This window comes from Lutra lutra, chromosome 17, assembly GCF_902655055.1.
Source record: "Lutra lutra chromosome 17, mLutLut1.2, whole genome shotgun sequence".
Taxonomy (NCBI): Eukaryota; Metazoa; Chordata; class Mammalia; order Carnivora; family Mustelidae; genus Lutra; species Lutra lutra.
Window position 1 is genome coordinate 36,105,134 of NC_062294.1, and position 17,954 is coordinate 36,123,087.

At 35.6% G+C, this 17,954-nt stretch overlaps 1 protein-coding gene across 1 annotated transcript in view; it reads left to right on the top strand.

Moving 5' to 3' along the window:
- LOC125089277 (UPF0547 protein C16orf87) overlaps window positions 1–17,045 on the top strand; it is a 31,964-nt gene extending 14,919 nt beyond the window's left edge. Inside the window, exons 3-4 of the mRNA XM_047711398.1 lie at window positions 9,323–9,505; window positions 16,007–17,045. Coding sequence (XP_047567354.1) covers window positions 9,323–9,505; window positions 16,007–16,125 — 302 coding nt within the window. The 3' untranslated portion in view covers window positions 16,126–17,045. The remainder of the gene's footprint in view (window positions 1–9,322; window positions 9,506–16,006) is intronic.
- Window positions 17,046–17,954: the final 909 nt, after the last annotated feature.

Sequence of the window (17,954 nt, forward strand, 5' to 3'; positions counted from 1 at the left end):
GAAAAAAGTGAAATGATTATTGCCAGTTGTCAGTAGTATTTTAAAGCCAGTGATTAAACATTAATTCTGAATTACTTGGCAATAAAGGTTTAGTTTTATTATTTCAGAAAACACTAATCACTTAAAATTGCTATACATTCATATGTGGGACATGGCTTTAGGTGTTTTTTTTTGCCTTTGGTGGAAGAATGCATACCTTTATTTACCTCTGTGCCTGTACTTTTACATTTTTGATCATGTAGTTTATATAATGATGAGTATATTCATTTTTCAGACTTTTTTGTGGAATCTTCTGACTTCTTCTGATTAAGACTGACTGATTTGAGGTCTGGTGCATAGCTGTTATACTCAGATTTCCTTCCTTCATACTCTTAGGATAATCCTATTTTTCTTCAGTACCATTTTTTCTTTAACTCGTGTGTTTTTATTTATGAAAGAAATTTTCCAGAAAGTTTCTTCAGACCTGGGAAAAATTTTTTTCATAGAAAGTATGTGGTGATACATTTCCTGTTTTCCATTGTGTGGAAGGCCTTTACTGTGTACTCACATTTATTTGTTTGTTTATTTATTTATTTTAGAGAGAGAGTATGCGTGCACACATGCAAGTTGTGGGGGAGGCAGTGGTGAAGGGAAAGAAACAATCCCAAGCAGACTCCTCCCTGAGCATGGGTACTGTTGTGGGGCTAGATCTCACAACCCTGAGATCATGACCTGAGCCAAAACCAAGTTGGACACTTAATCAACTGAGCCACCTGGGAGCCCTGTACTCACATACATTCATTACTCACTACTCACATACATACATACATACATTAATTATTTAAAGATTTTATTTATTTATTAGAGAGATGGAGAGAGAACATAAGTAGGCAGAGCAGCAGGCAGAGGGAGAGGGAGAAGCAGGCTGTCCGCTGAGCAGGGAACCTGATGCGGGGCTCAGTCCCAGGACCCTGAGATCATGACTCGAGCTAAAGGCAGCCACTTAACCAACCAAGCCACCCAGGCGCCCCCACTATACTCACATTTAAATGTCATTCTCATTCTTCCTTTCCATCTGAGGGCTCAAATCTTTAGAGCAATTTTTACCTATTATTTATTTCTTCCCCATTCTCTTTTTTTCTTCCTCCTGGCATACTGATTGCATACTTGTTGGATGATATATCAGGATTACCATCCACAGAGACAGACGCTGGATTGGGCAGATAGTTTGTGGGTTTTTTTCACTATTTAGTGAAGAAAGATGAAGTTGGCACTACAAGACTAGTGATTCAGTAGTATCATCAAGGACCTATTTTCCTTTCTTCCTTCTGTCCTGAGATTTGGCTTTCATCTTTATTGTTACAAGGTAGCTATTGTACCCATAGGCATTCCTTACACATTCCAATAGGAAGAAGAGGGAAGGGCAAAGGGAAAGGAACATTCTAGCTTTAAAAAAATTGTTTTGGAAATCTTACCCAATTCCACTTACTTGTCATTGGCCAGAACAAAATTCCATAGCCACTTCATCTGCAAGAAGGTCTTTGAATGTATGTATTTTAGCTGGACCCATTGCCCTTGTGATCAGAACATTCTGTTCTTAATGAAGAGGGGGGAATGAATATTGGGTAGATAATTAATAATTATGTCATGGATGAATATTAGATTTTTTGTATCTTTCCTTCGTTTTTCTTCAATTAGTGTCACCTATTCTCTTTTTTTGTTGTTTTTGGGGCTCCAGGAAATTTCATTGATTTCCTTTTCTAGAGCTATAATTCTGTCTTTCAGAGGTATCCATTATTTAGCTTGTCTTTTGCACTTTAATTTTGAGTAGTTCATCTTGTTTTCTGATTTCTTCTTTTTTCATTGAATCATATTTTTTTCATATTTTTGTGGTAAATTACATATAACATAAAATCAGTATTTTAATAATTTTAAAGATTTTATTTATTCATTTGAGAGAGCAGGGGGTAGGGGCAGAGGGAGAGGGAGAAGCAGACGACCTGCTGAGCAGGGAGCCCATTTTGGACTTGATCCCAGGATCCTAGGATCATGACCTGAGCTGACTTAACTGAGCCACCCAGGCACCCTCTGTTTAAATCATTTTAAATGTACACTTCAGTGGCATTAAGTACATTCATATTGTGTACCTGACCATTACCACTATTAATCTCCAGGACTATGTTCATCTTCCCAAACTGAAACCCTATACCCATTAAACAATAATCTCTTCATTCCCCTTCCCCACTGCTCCAAGGCAACCACTATTCTTTCTGTACCTATGAATTTGACTAGTGTAGTTACTTCCTATTTGGAATCATACTACATTTATTTTTTTTGTGTCTGACTTGTTTCCTTTAGCATAATGTCTTTAGACTTTATCCATGTTGTAGCTTGTGTCAGAACTTCCTTTCTAATATTTCATTGTACATATATACCACATTTTGTTTATTCATACATTGATGGACACGTGAGTGGCTTTCACCTGTTGGCTATTGTGAATAAGGCAGCTATGAACATGGGTGTTCAAATATCTATTCAATTTCCTGCTTTCATTTCTTTTGTATATATGCCCAGAAGTGGAATTGCTGGATGTTATGGTATTTCTATGTATATGATAATGCCATATCGTTTTCCACAGCAGCTGCACCATTTTAAGTTAGCAGCAGCAGTGGCCAGAGTTACCAATTTTTCCACATCCTCATCAACACTTATTTTATGTGCTTTTGATAAGAGCCATTCTAATCAGTATGAAGTGATAACTTTTAGTTTTGATTTGTATTTCTTTAATGATTAGTGATGTTGAACATCTTTTTATTTGCCTGTCATCTTTGGATAAATGTCTATTCAAGTTCTTTGCTCATTTTTGAATTGGATTGTTATTGAGTTGTAGAAGTTCTTTTTATTCTGGATATTAATCCCTTATTTGATAAATGTTTACAAATATTTTTTCCCTTCCATGAATTGCCTTTTTTTATTCTGTTGATACTGTCTTTTGATGCACAAAAGTTTTCAATTTTGTTGAAATCCAAGTTGTCTGTTTTTTCTCTTGTTGCCTGTATTTTCAGTGTCATATCCAGGAAATCATTGCTAAGTCCAGTGTTATGAAGCTTTTCCCTTCTTTTTGTTCTAAACAATTTATAGTTTTAGCATTAATATTTAGATATTCAATTTATTTTGAATTAATTTTTGCATGTGGTATAAAATAAGGGTCCAGTTATATTTTCTTCTGTATGTGGATATCCAGTTTTCCCAATACAACTTATTGAAAATATTATCTTTTTCTCCTTGAATCATCTTGGTGCTGTTTTTGAAAATCATTTGACCAAATATTCAAGGATTTATTTCTGGGCTATTTTAGTCTCTTGGTCTGTGTATCTGTCAGATGGCAGTACCACACTTTTTTGATTACTGTGCTGTGTAGTAAGTTTTGAAATCAGGAAGTGTGAGACTTCTGACATTGTTTTTCAAGATTCTTCTGGTTATTTCGGATCACTTGAGAATCCATATGAATTTTAGGATTGAGTTTTCTATTTTTGCAAAGGGATCTTATTCTTAATGATATAAAGATGATATAATGATATAAATCTACATATCAGATCTCTCTGAAGGTATGCATTAGAATGTTTTTAGATTATCTTTTCTTGTTTTTTTTTTTTTTTTTTTTTAAAGATTTATGTATTTATTAGAGAGAGAGGATAGGGGAGGAACAGAGGGAGTGGAGCAAGCAGACTCCACACTGAGCACCGAGCCCTACGTGGGGCTGGATCCCACAACCCTGACATCATGACCTGAGCTGAAACCAAGTATTGGACAGGACACTCAGCCAACTAAGCCACTCAGGCGCCCCTATTTTTTTCGTGTTTCTTGAACTATGTTTGTTCTTCCTGTTTTAACTTGTTCCTTCTCTATTACACTTTCTATTTTCCTTAAATTGCTGGTGATCCTTAATTGCCTATTGATATTTATAAATGAAGGATTTTTCAGTGTAGATAACTTGCATGACTATCTTACATTGTTTTAAAAGTCTGTTTTGACTATAGATCTCTTCAGTGTATAGTTGGGAGGAGCTTGTTGGCAGACTTTTGGGTATAAATTACATGAGCTGGGAGACACTGTTGAATTCCATGATGACCAAATTAAGGGAAGCTTCATCCTGGGATAGAATGTGACATTCCTTATATTATTTCATTTTTATGAGAAGCTGTCGTTTGTTTGTGTCTTCTGTCTATGTTTTGGAGGTTCACTGTTCTTTTGAACATTGCTTGGTTCCTGAGAGCTTTACTTCCTTGTATCATTTTCTATGCAGTAGTCTTGTAGCTATTCTGATTATCACTCTGTGGCCTGTTCTCCCTTATTGTACTTTTTGTTCTGTCCTGGGAGTATTTTGGGGAAGAACAGCTCTCCCTTCTATAGGAGCCATCTTTTGTTTCTCTTTTGGATTATAGTGTCTTCTATTCTGGTTTCTTCCATTCTTTCTTTTTTTAAGATTTAGTTATTTATTTTAGAGAGAGCTCAGGGAGGGGCAGAGGAAGAGAGGGAGAATCTCAAGCAGACTCCCCACTGAGTATAGAGCCTGATACCAGGCTCAGTCCCACAATCCCAAGACCATGACCTTAGTAGCCAAAAGCAAGAGTTGGAGGCTTCACTGACTGAGCCATCCAGGTGCCCCCTGTTCTGGTATCTTATCTTATCTTTTCTTTCTTTTCTTTCCTTCCTTCCTTCCTTCCTTTCTTTTTTTAAGATTTTATTTATTTATTTGACAGAGCTCACAAGTAGGCAGAGAAGCAGGCAGAGAGAGAGAGAGAGGAGGAAGCAGGCACCCTGCTAAGCAGAGAGCCCAAAGCGGTGCTTGATCCCAGGACCCTGGGATCATGACCTGAGCCGAAGGCAGAGGCTTTAACCCATTGAGCCACCCAGGCGCCCCACTGTTCTGGTTTCTTAATCAGAATCTATGAACTTGCTCATTTGCTGAAATTCTGTAATTTCAGGGGCATGATAGTATCCTTGTTTCCATCAGTACATATCTATTTTCCTTTTTCTCTTTATCTTTTACCCATGTTTATTCTCTTTTCAGTGGGATTTTCCAGAAAGGGGGAGGTAGATGCATGTGCTCTGTCTGATTTTATTTATTCAGCACTACTTAATATGTGTAGATAATGTTCTAGATTCTGTGAATGATACAGACAGGGGCATCCCAACTTTCATGGAGTTTATATTCTAATGAGAGATTGAACATATAAGTAAATAACAGATTATAATATTAGATTATAAAAGGTAATTTGGGCTGTAAGACTCATGGGAAGGTAACCTATAAATCAACATTTGGAGTAAATAACTAGTCTCATTAAAAGTTTTGGGATCAGAACTCTAGGCAGAAGGATTAGTAAATGCAGATACCTAAGGGAGGAAGGAACTTGTTTTATTAAAAGGAAGGCATGTCTGGAGTATAATGAACAAAATGTTGCAGTATGAGAGAAGACTGGAGAGAGAGGCAAATGTCAGATCTTATAGACACTGTAGTCTTTGGTAAGGAAATTTGACTTTATTTTTAAATACAATGAAAAGCTAATGAAAGATTTTAGAAGGGGGGTTATACAGTTTGAATTTTTTAAAGATAGCTTTGGCAGCTATGTAGGAAACATATTTGGTTTGGGTGTTGTCCATGGAGGTAGAAAGATGAAGAAATTGTCGATATATTTTGCAAGGAGTACCTGTGGACATTTGTGATGATACAAGAAACAGCAGGCTGAGTCACAGATAATCACAAATTATTTGGCTTTTGCAACTGGGTGGTGCTGCTACTTACTAATATAGTGAAGCTTTGGAGAAGGGAAAATCAAGAGTGATTTTTTTTTATATATTTGAAATATTTGGAAGATATTAGAGTAAAGCTGTCAAGTAGGCAGTCTGGAACTTTGGGAAGAGGCCAGAGTTGAAAGTATAAATTTTGGAACCATCATAAATAATAAGAGTGTAATGTTTGGTTCTATGGATTATCTTGACAGAATGTAAGTGAGAGAAGAGGGCTCAGGTCAGAGGTCTAGGGCTGTAATATTAAAGATGAGAAAGAACCTGGGGGAGAAGACAGCAAAAGGAGATAAAGAGGAAATGACTGGTGAGCTGGGAAACCTGGAAACCTGAAAAGCAAATGAAGAATAATTTATAGAATAGTCATCTTTGTTGAATTTTTGAGAGATGGCATTAAGATGGTTAAAGAGAGGTACTACTAGATTTGATAACAGATTTTTTGTCCTTCTTGATGATCAGTTTCATTGAGTGGGCATCTATATTGTAGTGGCAGAAAGTAGAGATAGCTCTTTTTTGAGAATTTTGTCTCTACAAAATTGGGTGGGTGGCCGGAGGAACAAATCTAAATTCATTGTTGAACTTTAAAAGGCATACTATAAAAAGCTTTACCTATCACTTTTTTTTTTTTGAGAAATTCTAGGCATACTCAAGAGCAGGAAGAAAATGGCCAACCTGGCCCCATTCATACCCATGTTTACTCCTTCCCTTGCATATTATTTTTAAGCAAATCTCATATAATTTGTTATTGATGTTTTATTATATATTTCTTATATTTCTAAAAGATAGACCTTTAAAAATGTAAGCACAATTAAAATTAACAATAATTCCTTAATATTTTTTTAAAGATTTATTTATTTATTTATTTGACAGAGATCACAAATAGGCAGAGAGGCAGGCAGAGAGATAGGGGGGAAGCAGGCTCCCTGCTGAGCAGAGAGCCAGATGCGGGGCTCAATCCCAGGACCCTGAGATCATGCCTGAGCCGAAGGCAGAGGCTTAACCCACTGAGCCACCCCGGTGCCCCTATAATTCCTTAATATTAAATACCCAACGTGTGTTGACATTTTCAGGTTTCTCATAAAAACTTTTTTAAAGTTTTAAAAATCAGATTATGTAAGGTGCATACATTATGTATGGGCGATGTCTTTTTTTTAGCTCTCTTTCATCTATTGTTTTCTTTCTTGTTTTTCCATGCAAATTGTGTGTTAAAGAAGCTATCACATGTACATCTGGATGTGCTATTTGGGTCTTCATGGTGTAGGAATGTAGGATAACACGTTCCTCAAGTGACTTTTATTTTTCCTATAAATTATAATTTGGATTCAAAGGCTTGATGGGATTTGATTTTCTTGACAAGACTACCTAATAGGTATTCTGTCAGGTGACAAATAAAGTCCGCTTGTCTCTGTTTTTGTAATTTTAGCAGCTGTTTATGTTTAACACTTACATGCTTTAGTTCATTTCTCGTTGAAAATGGTGATACTTGGGGCGCCCGGGTGGCTCAGTCAGTTAAGCATCTGCTTCCGCTCAGGTCATGGTCCTGGGGCTCCTGGAATCAGCCCCAGATCGGGCTCCCTGCTTGGTGGGGAGCCTGCTTCTCCCTCTCCCTCTGCCTCTCTCCCCTACTTGTGCTCACTTGCTCGCTCGCTCGCTCTCTCAAATACATAGATAAATAAATAAAATCTTTATCTTATTGTCGTTCTTCGTTTTTTAGCCACAGTACTTCTTAAATTAGAAACTTCTCTTTATCTGTCCTGTTGTTACCCAGTGAGTGATACAGTTTGAATAGAAAAAGCAGGATAAAATCTTTTCTTCTTTCTATTCTATTTAAGTTTTCAAAATAGGGAGTTGGTTCTTACACATCTTCTTATGGTTGCCAAGTCGTTTTTGCTTGTATTTTTTTAAATTTATGTCATGTGTTTGTTTGTTTTTTTTTTTTAAGATTTTATTTATTTATTTGAGAGAGAGAGCAAGTAAGAGAGAGCATGAGAGGGGAGAAGGTCAGAGGGAGAAGCAGACTCCCCGAGGAGCTGGGAGCCTGATGTGGACTCGATCCCGAGACTCTGGGATCATGACCTGAGCCAAAGGCAGTTTTTTAACCAACTGAGCCACCCAGGCGCTCCTGTCATGTGGTTTTAAGTATATCTGATGTTCCAATTTATTATTACAGTTACTGTTTGTACTGATGCTCAAATTGTCCTACAGTGGTCAGTGGGAGCCTTTTCAAGTTATCCTTGGGTTCTTTAACAAGACCCTAGTTGTCTTTGACAACTGTCTTGCAATCTGGAATAATTAAGTGTTCTTGTATCATCTGGTATATGTCTGAGATTAGAATTAAGTAATTCTCGGGACGCCTGGGTGGCTCAGTTGGTTAAGCGGCTGCCTTCGGCTCAGGTCATGATCCCAGCGTCCTGGGATCGAGTCCTGGGATCGAGTCCCACATCGGGCTCCTTGCTCAGCGGGGAGCCTGCTTCTCCCTCTGCCTCTGCCTACCACTCTGTCTGCCTGTGCTCATGCTCGCTCCCTCTCTCTCTCTAACAAATAAATAAATAAAATCTTTAAAAAAAAAAAGAATTAAGTAATTCTATAAGGGTACAGTATTTGGAAATAACCATTACCATTTTACTTAAAAAGTCTTTTTTTAAAAATCTATACTATTAATAGCCTATTAAGAGCCTATACTTATATTACAGTCTTTTAAGTTGCTCCCTTCTTGGAATATGAATTTTATCTATTTTGGCCCTTTACCATGTGGTTTTAGGTTTTGGGGAATTCTCTTTGTTGCTTTTGCGTTCAGGTATATATTAAAGCAAGTTTTTTGTTTTTTGTTTTTTGTTTTTTAATTTGTTGTTTGTCTTATCCAACATTTTGAATTGTTTGGAGTGAAAAGGATGGCTTCTTGGCATTAATTAAATCACCATATTGAGTAAAGTTCCTCTTTTGCTTTTCCATTTAGGGATCTGCATGCCCTGAGAATGTCAGAAATGATCTCATCTGTGGCTAAAGTGAAAACTACTTATTACTTCCCTGTGTTTGTATATTTTTTGTGGATGTTTTCTGTTTGCTTTTTATTGGTGACCTTAATGTATTATGGCTAAGGTCAGTTTTGCTTCTGTATATTTGACATATTTCAGTCTATAATTTGAGTAGGGGACAAAAAGGAATGGAATTTTTTTCTTTTTGCTTTTCTAATACTTTACCATTTTTAGCTTGGAAGCAGAGAGAAGGAAAAAGGCAGAAAGATCACTGTGAAATTGTGTGAACATGTAGGGGTTGAAATTAAAGGCGTCAAATAAAGAAACTGGTCTTCTGTTACACTTCCTCCTACCTCATGACTTAATGTGGATCTGAATTCTGTTGAACTTCTTTTTTTCCTGTGTGGGCGTGAGGAACATAGATGTTATGGTTGTAGTTTTATAAAATATGCCAGGCAGCAAACTCTAGTGCTATTTAGAAAGAAAAAGAAGACAATGAGAACTGGGGCAAACAGTTCTTGCTAAGCCCTAAAATATATCACTTTTATTCATCCATACAGAAAACAAGCATGAGGCCAAGAGGAGGCGAACAGAGAGAGTTAGGCGAGAGAAGATAAATTCTACAGTAAATAAGGATTTAGAAAACAGAAAGAGGTCTCGAAGTAACAGCCATTCAGATCATATCAGACGAGGAAGAGGAAGACCTAAAACTGCATCTGCCAAAAAACATGAGGAAGAAAGAGGTATGAATAAATCCAAGCAGTTTTGTTTTTCAAGTATTAAACTTTTCTAGATCTTAATTAGATAATAGTAAAGAAAGTGTTTGGTAGGCAATGAGCTCCTGGACTTAAAATCACAACTCATATTTTAGTTTGAAAACATTTCCTCCAGGGTAGATGCTTGTTTTTTTGTTTTTTGTTTTTGTTTTAAATCACAGAATTTAATTCTTATTGAAAAGCTAAAGTCTCAAATTGGGAACAATTCACCTTGCAATAAACTAATGTTTATTCAGAGATAATAATTTGTATATGACAACCTAGAGAAGCCTGTTAAAATGGTTGTTTTTGGTTTGCTTTTAGAGATAAATCTGAGTTCTGTTAGACTTATTTCAAACTGTTACACTATGAGTTTTAAAATTACTATTGAAATATTCTTCAGTATGAATTTTTAAAATTGCTCATTGTGTCCTCTCTACTTTGAGGCAGAATTTGGGTAGTTAGGTAAATTCTTCTTGGTCCAAAATATATTCAAATTTCTCCTTACAGGTTTTCTCCTTTTTTCTGATAAGTAATATGTCTGCCAATAAATTGTTTTTAAACATTAACTAAAACTTCAGCTTCTTTTTTTGTACATCTTCTAAAAAACCTTTTATCATGGAAAATTTCAAAGATGACCCAAGAGTAGAGAGACTAGACTAGGATAATGAAACCCTGTATGGCCTTGAATGAGTATCTTTTGCAATTGAGACTTTCAAGCCTGTAATTAATGGAAAAAAGGGATGCATACTCTTTATAATTACTTAAAAACCTCCATCAAAATAATTTCATCTTCAGTGAAATGCATTTATAATTTCTTACCTTGTTGGTGAGTTATGCTTTGCTTTTTCAGACACTCAGTTTTTTATATTCAAGCATAAATTTAAATTTCTCTAATTTTAGACATTGAAAAACTTTTTTAAGCCTGTTTACCATTTCTTTCTGCTTTGTATGCTTTTATTTCAATAAAGTTATGACTGTTAGGGAAAATAACTTCACTGGTATAGCTGTCCTTAGCTTTTTCAGAGTTAATGGTTTCTTACTATTGTGTGTCTAAAGGAATAAGGCTTATATCATATTTGACAGTATTCCATGCAGAATAGTTAGATACTCCTTAATTCCTGGGGAAATTTTACTCCATTTCCTTTTTCCTTCTCTTATGCTCCTCTTCCAGAGAGTTTGAATTATTTTTAAAATTTGAATGTGTTTTTTAACATGGGATGATCAGAAAAATCTATGCTAAAAACTGCTTCAGGAGGGAAACTTGACAAAAAAAAAATCAACAGAAAAAAAAAAAAAGACAAAAAACAAAACAGAGAAATACTGCTTGGCCCAGAAAACAGAACATTCTTTCGGGTTGAAGTAAAGGGAATATAACCCAAAGAATGGAGAAGGAATGCTTCTGGTGGTGAGTGAGAGGAGAAGAGAAAACAGATAATGACAGTCTTTTACTTGGGGAAATGAAATCTAGATAGTTGTGCTAGAAGTTTTTATATGCTAGTCTAAATTTTTATTCATATTAACTTGAGAAAAGAATTTAGTTAGCTATCTTTTTTCAGATATTTTGAGCTTATTAATAGAAAAGTTTTAAGCTATATCCGGAGTAAGACACACTTTTGATTTATTTTTAATACAAACAGGAAGGCACTCAAAACAATTTTTGTAGAATAAATGGATCTTTTCAGGTAGGCTTTGGGGTCGGGGTGGGGAAGAGGTCAGCAAACTTTTTCTGTAAAGAGCCAGATAATACATATTTTAGGCTTTGTGGACCATACAGCCTTCTGTTGCTGCTACTCTGCCCTGTCATTGTAGCTGGAGAGCAGCCATAGACAATATGTAAATGAATGGGCATGGCTGTGTTCCAGTAAGACTTTATAAAAACAGGTGGCAGGCCAGATTTGACTTTGGGCTGCATTTTACCAACTCTTGAGGCCGACCATGTTCTCTAAATATAATACGGATAAGAAATATGAACTTTTGAAATCTCTGTGTATTTTAGAACAGACTTCTTTCGTATGCTTCTTAGTATTAAGTAACTATTTACTGTAATTCAGTTTTTATTGATTTCTTGCTCATAGGGTACTTGAAAACTTTGAAGCAAGCCCTACCTTTAGTAAGGACAGTTTGTGTATAAAAATCACATTTTTAATTGACTTTCTTTTCTATATTTTGAAAAAGAATAGGAAGAAGAAAGAATGGAAAAGGAAAGCTTGTTAGACATCTAGATAGCAAAATATTTTTATACAATCATAAAAACAAATCATTAAACTTAAAAATTTTTGTTGGTTTAAGATAAGTTTCCATTTTATATGAGGAAAATATGATTATTTTGGATATTAAAGGAGTGACATTAAGATTAAAATATAATGGGCAATTCTGAATATCTTATTAATGAACATACAAAATTTATGTAGAGTTCAAGTTAAAGTTGTTGGATTGAATAACCCCACCAAGCTTTCCATCATCCTCAAATCCTAAGTAATTATTAGTAAAGGGATTTTTTTAAAGGACCAAATTCCATAAGGACAAGGAATGGGAAAAGCAACAAAATTCTAGAAAGTGATAACTGCTTTAGTAGACCCATGAAACCTAAATTGTTTGCCCCTTTAGGAAAAACTAATAAAAAAAAACCCTGATTTTTATTACACAACTGCCCCCTAAGGTCAGGAGTTGGTGGATTAGTTATGTTTAGAAGTATAGGGGTAAAGTTGTGGCTAAAAATGAGATTGTTTGGAAGTCTGTTTTTTAATGGCCTGCTAGGGCTGTTTACCTCATTTTCCCCTCCTTCCAGATTTATCCTTTTAAAAAGATTAGACAAAACAGAGTCTCTGACTTAGTAACACCAGGTATCACTGAGGGCAGGGATACTATATTGAGATCAGGAAGATTACTTGAGAATTGGAGAGGGTAAATACTGAAATCTGTGGTCAGGCGTGAATCTTCGAGTTAGGAGATTAGCAGCACCTTCTCTAGGAAATGTGAAAAACCCAAGAGAAAGGACCTAAAATAAGGATACATTTATTAGGGGTTTCACAAATGGCCCAGTCAGATCATCCTAAATTGGTGATCACAGTCAGGCTCCACATATGTATGAGCTCATCAGCTTTTCAGATCCCGTTCTTAAATATGCACTATTATCAAGAATTACTCAGATATACAGAAGAAAGTATCTATATGAAAGGCTAAGACCAAACAATAAAACAATAACTAAAATAACTAAATAACTAAAATAAAATAAAAACAATAACTTGGATAAAAGAGGTTTTTGCAGGAAAGAGAAAAAATTAAAACTATTGTTGATTTTTTAAAAAAGATTTTATTTATTTATAAGCCAGAGAGAGAGCGTGAGTGCAAGAGAGTGAGTACAAGCAGGGAGAGGCAGGCTTCCCGCTGAGCAAAGAGCCCTGGGATCATGACCTGAGCCAGAGGCAGATGCTTAACTGACTGAGCAACGAAGGTGTATTTTTAATGTTTTTAGCAAGAGAAGATACTGTAGTCATAAAACAAGAAAAAGGTGATATTTAAATGGAATAGCGGTGTCAAAAAAGTACTAGAAAATGAACTTTAAAATACAAATCTAGGGGTGCCTGGGTGGCTCAGTTTAGTTAAGTGTCTGCCTTCGGCTCAGGTCATGATCCCAGGGTTCCCTGCTCAGCAGGAAGCCTGCTTCTCCCTCTCCCACTCCACCTGCTTGTATTCTCCCTCTTGCTCTCTCGCTCTCTGTCAAATAAATAAATACAAATCTAAAAAAAATGTGTGTGTATTAAGATTGCGGAAATGAAAAACTTTAACAGGTTTATTGACAGAATTAAAGAATTGTACCAGAATGTAAAGAAATAGAAAAAGAGATGAAAGGGGTGCCTGGATGGCTTAGTCGGTTAAGCATCCATCTTAATTTCGGCTCAGGTCACGATCTCAGGGTTGTGAGATTGAGTTCCATGTCAGGCTCTGTGCTGTGTGGGAAGCCTGCTTAGGAATCTCTTGCTCCCTCTCTCTCCCTAAAAAGAGAGAGAGAGGGAGGGAGGGCAGGCAGGTGGAAAGAAGGAAGGAAGGAAGGGAGGGAGATGAGAAAATAGAATGGGAAAGATAAGAAATTTAGAGGATCAGTTTGAGGTCAACATTTATAAATAACTGATGTTCCAAAAAAGAACATAGAAGATGGAGGAGAAGGAAGTCATCGCTGAAATAATTCAAGATATTTTTCCAAACCCGAAGGACATTGGTTTTCCACAATGAAATGACCCACCAAATTCCCAGATGAGTGGATGATTAAGAGTATAGATTATACTGAAGCATATCGTCCGTAATCCTATCTCTGGTTAAAGGGAAACTCCTTCAAGTGCTCAGGGAGAAAAGAACAAGAGAAGGAAGTGGTATTTGGAATTAATACAGTGGAGTACTACCCAGCAAGGGACAAACTCTCATATAAGAGCAAATAGCATCCATGAATTTTAAAAACATGTTGAATGAAAGAAGCTAGACATAAAATAGTTCATGCTAGATGATGCCATTTATATGAAGTCCAAAAACAGGCAAATGAATCTGTGGTGATAGAATCAGAACAGTAGTTGCTGGTGAGGTGGGGAGGAATTGACTGGAAAGGAGCGTGAGGAATTTCCTGTATCTTGATTGTGGTGTGGGTTATGTAGATGTACATTTTATCAGAACTCATCCAGTTTGTACATTAAGATCTGTGTATTTCACTATGTGTAAATTTAGCAATAATGTTTTAAATAGCTGTTAAAAAAGGTATTAGCTCTTTCTAACAGTGGCATATTAGTTGGAAGACAATTTTTTGCCTTCATACTACTCAGGAAATCTATCAGTCTTCAGTGAACCACACTAGGAATTAGCACGAAGGTAAACTAATGACACTTTCTAACATTCACGGTCTCAAAAATTTTGCTACCTAAACTCCCTTTCTCAGGAAGCTACTGTAGGATACCTGGCATCAAAAGGAAGAAGTAAACCAAGAAAGTGTCCTGGGATCCAGGACACAGGGTCCAACTCAAGAGAAAGACATTTATATCCAGCATGATGTTGAAGAGAGATCTTGGTGATAATTAATTGTGTAGCAGGTCTAGAAATCAACCATTTCAGATTGGAGCAGAAGACCTGGAGAGACTTACTCAAGAAGATAAAATTGATATAATACCTAGTATGTGTAAACATTCTGAAAGATCTATACAACTCATTACTAATGAAAACTAAGCAGATGGAAAAAGAATCTCTTCAGGAAAAAAACAATGTGCAGTAAAAGTCAAATCATTTACATAGAAGAATAATGTAAACATTGAATATTGATCTCACTAAAATTGTGATGTAACTGTAATGGGAAGATGGGATAGGAAGAGTATGGGGCTTAAAATATGGAAAACAATAAGATCCTGACTTTTCATGGTGGAAGGTCAGTTAATGCCTAAAACCAAGAAGTAGCACCACATAAAAACTTTGCTTAGAGAAGTAAAAACAAAAAGAAACAACTGGAAAAAAGTAGTTGAGTAGTTGCACGTCAAGTGTGGGAAACGTGCACGGGGGAAGGAAGACTTCTATATTTTGTAGCAAGTTGAATAAAAACGATTTGACTCTATATATTTAACTTTGATTAAAAAGTCAAAACAAAAAGCAGACCAAAGTACAATCATAAAAGAGCCTGAAAAAAGAAATTGGCAGAATGTACACAAAGATGTTTATTGTGTGTGTGTGTGTGTTTTTAAAGATTTTATTTATTTATTTGACAGAGAGAGATTACAAGTAGGCAGAGAGGCAGGGCAGAGAGAAAGCGGAAGCAGGCTCCCTGCAGAGTAGAGACCCTGATGCGGGCCTCGATTCCAGGACCCTGAGATCATGACCTGAGCCGAAGGCAGAGGCTTAACCCACTGAGCCACCCAGGCACCCCATGTTTATTGTGTTTTCAACTACCTCTGAGATAATGTAGGTGGTTTTTATTTTCTTTTTTGTTTTTTTTTGTACTTTCCAATTTTCTACCATGAACTTGGATTGCGTTTGTAATCAGCAGGGGAGAAAATTGAATTAAATGTTGGTTATTCTTATTTTTTATAGCAGGGCTAAGGTAAAGAAGTTAATATATTCATAAAGGCACTATTGGATTTTCAGAAAGGACCATCGTTAGGGTGAGAAAATTCATTTTGATTGGAACAGTGAGCTTATCCTACTGAAGAGAAAGAAATATTTGAGATTTTTACAGAAATGATGTAGATATTATAGACAGTGTGTGTACACACACACACACACACACACACACACAGATACACACACACAGAGTTTCCATTTAGTTCATGGCATTTCAATAACTCCTTTGTGTAATTTTTTTAAAATTTCAGTTTAATAGCGTGGTATTGTATAACATTTAATATATGTTGTTAGTATTATGTATATTTATTGTCATCTAAAGAAATACTTAAAAGCCTCAAGTATTTTTTAATTACCATATTTGCATTAAGCTTTCTCTTTTTTTTTTTTTAACAGAGAAACAGGAAAAGGAAATTGACATCTATGCTAACCTCTCTGATGAGAAGGCTTTTGTGTTTTCAGTTGCCTTGGCAGAAATAAATAGAAAAATTATCAATCAAAGACTTATTCTCTGATATTTGTCTGCAAAATATGTTGAAACTGTCTTCAGGATTACATCAGCAAATTCTCACACAGTTGTGGACTCTCAGGAGCATTCTGACTGCATCAATAAGGGCCATTGATTGTTTTTTTTCCCTGTCATTTAGCCTGCGCCACACTTTGGGAGCAAAGCTATAGGCTTGGACTGTTCTGGGATTTCCTTGTTTACCAAGGAGTATTGTCAGTGTTTTGTGTTTGAGATATAAGTAAGTATATTTACCAAAAACAAAAACAAAAACAAAAACAAAAAAACAGTGGATGGCTGTTAAAGGATACAGGGGTAGAGGAGGGAGTGGAAGAATGAAAACTAGGGAAGTAAAATGCTTGATAGTTTTCAGGTTTGCCACCAGAGATGCAATATTTTAAGTACTTTGAGGAAGAGTGACTTTTAAAAATATTATATTTCAGATTTTCAGCACTAACAGATTGCATATATACAGTTCATTTACTTTTAATAAATTGGCAATTGATATTTTATTGAATGGGGAATTAAGAATATAAACTGTACATTTTGTCTTAAATTGATTTTTTCTTGGCCTTTATTTTTATGACTTAAGGTATGAGTTATATTTTGGGAGATACTTTCTAGACATTTGGGAAGTTTGGGTGCTATATGAAGAAAAACATTTAAGGATATATCATACTTCAGATATAAACATCTTGTTTTCTTGAATGTAATTTATTTATTGGTTAAAAATACCTTTTCTGCTCTCAAGATGGTGCCTGTTAACCTAAACATAAAATATATTTATTACATACAAAATATTTCTTAGATAGCCACTTTTAAAGCAGTAATGTTTTATCTGAGTGGATGTTCATTTATACATCCTGATGATTATTTAAATTGTTACTTAATCTCACTCTGGAAAAAAATAAACCTTAATATTGAAACTAATAGATTAATAGTGTTTTTGTTCTATGAAGTTTGTGAAATATATTTAAATTCTTAATTTTTCTGGTAATAAATGATAACTAGTTACTTATAGTTGATCTACAGTAAATGCTTTTGCATTTTTGCATATCAATTTAATATTCAAACTTGACAGTAATTTCCCATATTTCAGGTACCCCCCACACCCACCCCAGTGGCTGAATCTGTTTGGCAGTCTAGAAGCCTTATCAGTCAGATTTAGCTTTAAGAGAAATTTCCCTTTGAGTTCCAATAGTTGCATTGTCAGCTTCATCCTGCCTCTCTCATCACCTCTCAAAAGAAAGATTATTTTTTTTCTTACTTTATTTAAATGGTAGCCAGCAGAGGGAGCTTAAGAGGTACTGTAGGTAGGAAGCAGAATTTTTTTTCTAAGAATTCTTTTCCCACAGTCCTTTGATTTACCTGTAGGTACTACTATCATCTTGTATGCATTAAAAAAAAAAAATTTTTTTTAAAGACAGACTTTTTTTTTCAAAGATTTTTATTTATTTGATAGAGAGAGCACAAGTAAGCAGAGAGGCAGGCAGAGAGAGAGGGGGAAGCAGGCTCTCTGCTAAGCAGAGAGCACAATGCGGGGCTCGATCCCAGGACCCTGAGACCATGACCCAAGCAAAGGCAGAGACTTAACCCACTGAGCCACCCAGGCGCCTCTTTGTATGCATTTTAAAGCCCTAGTAATAAAGTTTATTCCCAAGCATGCTAATGTGATTTTTGTCTTTGAACTATAAGAAAACTATTTTCATTTTGACAAAAAATTGTAAAGGTAATTAATATCTAAAAATGCTTTACAAAAAATTGTAAAGGTAATTAATATCTAAAAATGTCAGAGTCTGTTTCTTTAAAGCTGAAGACCCTTAGAGGAAAGTCATGTTA